Source organism: Pagrus pagrus (assembly GCF_965226575.1).
Source record: "Pagrus pagrus genome assembly, contig: HAP1_SCAFFOLD_269, whole genome shotgun sequence".
In the NCBI taxonomy this organism is placed as follows: domain Eukaryota; kingdom Metazoa; phylum Chordata; class Actinopteri; order Spariformes; family Sparidae; genus Pagrus; species Pagrus pagrus.
The window spans coordinates 30,847-36,062 of record NW_028175194.1 but is presented as its reverse complement, the minus strand read 5'-3'; the positions used below and the strand labels follow the sequence as shown (position 1 = coordinate 36,062).

Here is a 5,216-nt window from a genome sequence, read left to right as displayed (position 1 = left end):
CCTGCCTCTCCTTAGTCTTCCCTCCCTGTTACTTCAGTCCCTCTCTGTCGGTTCATCTGGTTCTGGTTTGTATTTCTCTCCGGTTGTTTTCTGGGGGGTGTTCCAGAAAGGAGGTTCAACAAACTCTGAGTCTATCCCTGAACTCTGAGTTGACTTACTCTGAGATGGGAAACTCTGAGTATCCGGTTCCAGAACGGCTGATCTGAATTAGTTCAATCAACTCTGAGTATGTTCACCTCGAGTTACGCGCGTGCACAACCACTATAAAAAGCCATCGTCAATGGAGCCCCGATACCACGATCGTCACCATGACATCATACAAAAAGAGATCGAGTTATTTTACTCCCATGGAGCTTGAGGTCCTCATGCAGGCATACGGAGAATATGAGCACATATTTCGGCGGAAATCCAATACAGCTGCAGCGGCGAAGGAGAGAGAAAGGGCATGGGAGGAAATTGCTGCCCGAGTCAACGCGTAAGTTAGAATTATTCCATTGACTTAACATTTAACTGTAAGATCGTAGCATATAGGCCTAGTGATGAATGTAAATAGGAATAAAATCTGATTTCCATTTAGGTGCAATCCAACGGGGGAAAAAAGAACTTGGAAGCAGCTAAAACTAAAATATAAAAACATTATTCAAAAAGGTAAGGCATGTTTTGCTTGGCGATTGCACCTCACTTTGATTTTAATTATTATTATTACTATTTTTTAATTGACTAAGGCTGTTAAAGTAAATATTAATTCAATGACTACTTCTAATAGCCTAGCAATGTAAACCCCTAACCAAATTCTGTTTTAACACATCCTCCCACTTAATACACCACTTAGTAGATTAAAACGTGATACAATGTTTACACATTTTTATTTTATAAGTAGGCTACATTTAAAATGTGACGATTTGTACAGGAACACTCAATAAAAAACCAACTTAAAATAAATAAATCAGCATTTGAGTTCTGCTCAGCCAACAGAAAGAAGGCAGAGGCCCGAAAAACGGGTGGAGGGCCACCTCCACCACCTCTGACGGAGGCTGAGGAGATGGCCCTCAGCCAAAACTATGGCCGACCGGTGGCTGAAGGCATCCCCGGGGGAAGCTCATCTGAGCCTGTTACCCACCAGGACACAAGTGCTTACATCAAATGCAAGTATACACTTGTGTCATTTATATTAGTCATTCATATTTTATTTTTATTTTATATATTTTATATATATATATACTCCCCCTACCCAACAGTTGTGGACGGTGTCATCTGCCTTGTTCAGCCTCCGACTGAAACAGTTGAACACCATGCAGCTGTAAGTATTCCATACTCAGATCTTGCTGAGATGGTAGTTAAAAGTAATCTGAAACAGTTTCTTGTCCTGCATCACAGGAGGAGGAGGATGATGGTGGTGACGATGATGACGAAACACTGTCTGCTGCCACAGGGAGAGATCCAGAGAGGCCTACTGAAGTGTGTCTTAATATTATGTATAGCTACTGGCAGTGGTCTACCCATTCACATTCCTTTACATTGTCGAGTGGAATATAGTTTGACATGTAGCCTACACTGCAGTGATGAGCATAGATAATGGACGAACAACTAGCACATTCTTGTCCTTCAACAGAACATGGCTGGGCATCACGAGGAGGGTCCATCAACTTCCACAGCACAGCTTGATACAGTGAGATTTTCGGTCAATACCATGTTAAATCTGTATGTAGAACTCGAGCAATTAAATGTTGTCCATATGTTTCCCAGTTACCAGTGAAGGAGTTGTATAAAGTGCACCTCTTGAGGACTATTCAGAAAACTGAGAAGGAAATGGTCTATCTGGATCGAAAGATAAGAAAAACAGACCTTGAAATTCTATTACTGGAACGCCAGTTGAGGTGGGTGCATTGGTGAAATAGGTGAATATGTTGGAACTATATTACAAATCCTAACTGTTGCTTTTGTACTTATAGGGAATAAAGAGGAACCAAGTCACATGTAAATTTGTCTTCATTTGACTGTTTTATTGAAAATTCCTGCATATTAGGTCTCTTACAGCCCTTCCATCCCGGACATCTGCAGGGTGGATGGGGTGGTCATCCTCAAGGTCATTTATTTGTAGGGCAGGGTGTTGCTCTCCTCTAATGGTTGCAATATTATGGAGAACAACACAGGCCACAATGATGTCGCATGCCCTCTCTGGGGTGACCCTGAGCTTACGCAGGCACTGGAACCGGGATTTGAGTATGCCAATGGTCATCTCAACCCGGGCACTAGTCCTGCAGTGGGCCACATTAAAACGTTGTTGGGGCCCCGGCTCAGGGTCAGGGTAAGGAGTCAACAGAGAGGGCTGGCATGGATAGCCTCGATCCCCCAATAGGTAGCCATCAAACTCTCCTGAAATTATAGAGGACACATTTGAGTGCATTAAAAGGGGAGACAAAGAACATTTGTACAAAGCTTTAGCTTCCTTACCACGTGCAAATCTGTTGCTCAGGCTACACTCCCGGTAGATCCGGGAATCATGCACAGAGCTGGGCCACTTGGCATCTACATTTGTTATTATGTAGGCTGCATCACATATGATCTTCACAGTGCAGAGGATGACATGAGTTAGTTGTATTGTACTGTATACATTTTCAAGTAAATATTTTTTTAAGATGGTAGGTCATATACCTGGACATTGATGCTGTGAAAGGATTTTCTATTCACATAGTCCCCTTCATTCTCTTTAGGTGCAGTGATAGGAATTTGCGTCCCATCAATGCATCCTATCACATTTGGAAGCCCTGCAAAATGACAGCTGATTAAGCTACTGACCCCACTCTGAGGTCGCAGCAGGATGTAGGCTATATCATAATTTTAAAAAAATATCAGTCACCTGCAATCCTGTGAAATTCCTCTTTGATGTTTCTGACAGGTTTGTGTCCGGGGAACACCACCATGACTGGTAACAGGCGTTTCAGTGCGAGGGTAACTTTCCTCACCGCTCTGCACACTGTTGCCTTTCCGATGTGCTCTGCATCCCCGATATTGTACAGAAAACTACCGTTTGCCAAAAAACGTAGCGCTATGCATACAATTTGCAGCGATGTGAGTGCACGTCCGCGGTGTGTGAGGTTGGATATGTGTGGCCGGAGAATGTTCTCAAGATAGATGATACTTTGTGATGAAAAGCGGTAACGTTCAAAGAGATATTCCTCTGGAAATGACAGGACATCCAATCTGGGTCGGAAGATTCTCTCGCGACGTACAGCGTTACGAATTATTTGAGCCTCAATGTCAATTGGATTCGGAATGAACGGACAATCCATGTCAAACACAATTCTTTGTGTGGGAGGAGACGGGTAGAAACTCAGGGTTTCTTAAGTAAACCTGCCAGCGAGCAGGTTATGTTCACAGAGTCTGTTACCATGGTGACTGACCCAGAGTTTCAGTTACCTCTCTTTCTGGAACGGAAAACCCAGAGTTTCCCTCATCTCAGGGTTAACTAACTCTGAGTTTTCACATAACCCGCTTTCTGGAACACCCCCCTGGTTGTGTGCTGCCTGTTTTTGTATTTTGTATTTTCTGGATGTTGGACATCAGTTTCAGTATTTAAGCTCACTTTGTGTTTTCAACCTTCCTGCCTTGCTTTTCTCTTTTTGTATTTGGGTCTTCATCATTTTGGAAAACTGTAGCTGCAACTAAAATAAACACACTTTTAACGATACAAGGTCTGATAGTGAAAAACACATTTTTAGAACATTGAATTCAATTTTCCAGTTTAGTGTTTTTTCCTTTTCATGAAAAGTTGAACTGATGAGTGTTAAACGGACCTGAACCGAGCAGACAACGGGCCGGTTTCTGATCCAGGAGGCTTAAAATGTTAAAATGTTTCAGTGTGAAGCTTCTTAAAGACGCTGAACAACCAGAGAGACGTTCACTGACTGCTGGTACACAGTTTATCTGAAGAGGCTGCAGACGAGCTTTATAACGTTATCACACTGTCTGAACACAAAGAGCACACACACACACACACACACACACACACACACACACACGCGCATGCACAGAGCCAATATTCTGCTGTTCAGTGAATTCACAGAGACATGACAGCAGTAGCTGGAGGTGTCAACATAATTGCACAAGAACACACACACACAGACACACACAGACACACACTCAGTTTAATTACATCTCAGCACTTGGCAGTGTTCGTCTCCTCCACAGCAGGCTGGATGCAGGACGGACAACACACACACACACACACACACACACACACACACACACACACACACACACACACACACACACACACAGATTTGTTTCTCTCTCTGATGTCCAGATATGAAACTCTGTGTGCTGATTGGACGGTTGACTCTGGAGCTGGTGACATCATCCCCCTCTCTGTTCTCCTGTTTGAAGCGTCTCGAGAATTTTTATGATTTATATTTTTTGTTCGCTTCAGAAATCCTTTAAAAACAAAACAGCACAAATATAAATCATCTCCTCTGAGACTGAAATGTTTTTAAGGATTTTTTATTTAAAGGAAAATTCCACTGAAAATCTCGACATCTGGCTGTGAGGAGGTTTTAAAGGCAGACGAGAAGATTTTATCTTGGACCCAAAGTAAAATCTTGGTCTCCGGCGTGTTTTAATGTGTAATTTGCTCCTAAAATGATGTAATTTAAACATTAAACAAGTTGTGAACATGACGTCCTGTAAACTCAGACACAGACAGCCAATCAGAACACTTCATCGTTCATCAGTGTTGTTGTTGCAGCCTCGTGAGTTTTATAACAGAATATTTACTGCTCCTGTTGCAGTTATCGTTCTCGGTGTGGACGGCGTTTCACACTTGAGTCCAGACGTGCAGCTGATTTTGCACGTTGACTCGTGACTGACGGTCCATGTTGTGTTTTTTTGGGCAGTAAAGTGTCGACTGTGTTCTCAGGAGCGCTGAGAGAAAAAACACTGCGCGCCATAGGAGACAAAGATACGCTGAATATTATCACCGAGGCCCGGAGAAAGAAAAAGAGCCACGGTTCTGAAAAGTGGAGAGATTTTCAACTCGAGGCGCTCGGCGGGTTTTATTTCTGAGTGCTGGTGCTCAGAAAAAAACGCTATGTGAACACGGGAACACAAGGAAATCCGTTCATACGACAGCGTTGGGTCAAGCAATCATTCGTGTGAGTTGAAAATATTGCGAGGACGTCGTGTGACGCTGTGTCTGAAAGCCTGTCGGCGCTGACGTT

The 5,216-nt window shown here is 43.1% G+C and overlaps 1 protein-coding gene across 1 annotated transcript; it reads left to right on the top strand.

Moving 5' to 3' along the window:
* Positions 1 to 429: 429 nt before the first annotated feature.
* On the top strand, positions 430 to 2,272 carry LOC311254082 (uncharacterized protein). The gene is made up of 7 exons (XM_084384495.1): positions 430 to 475; positions 578 to 648; positions 969 to 1,145; positions 1,239 to 1,300; positions 1,378 to 1,458; positions 1,613 to 1,669; positions 1,747 to 2,272. Exons 3-7 carry the CDS (start codon positions 1,043 to 1,045, stop codon positions 1,891 to 1,893), a joined length of 450 nt encoding a protein of 149 aa, XP_084240621.1. The 5' UTR covers positions 430 to 475; positions 578 to 648; positions 969 to 1,042; the 3' UTR covers positions 1,894 to 2,272.
* The last annotated feature ends 2,944 nt before the right edge of the window (positions 2,273 to 5,216 follow it).

What these genes read in the sequence shown, in the direction of transcription:
- LOC311254082 (XM_084384495.1), top strand. Translation starts at nt 1,043, where the DNA reads ATGGCCCTCAGCCAAAACTATGGCCGACCGGTGGCTGAAGGCATCCCC. An exon ending in CAGTTGAACACCATGCAGCT is followed by an intron (nt 1,301 to 1,377) that starts GTAAGTATTCCA and finishes CCTGCATCACAG; the next exon opens with GAGGAGGAGGATGATGGTGG. An exon ending in CCACAGCACAGCTTGATACA is followed by an intron (nt 1,670 to 1,746) that starts GTGAGATTTTCG and finishes TATGTTTCCCAG; the next exon opens with TTACCAGTGAAGGAGTTGTA.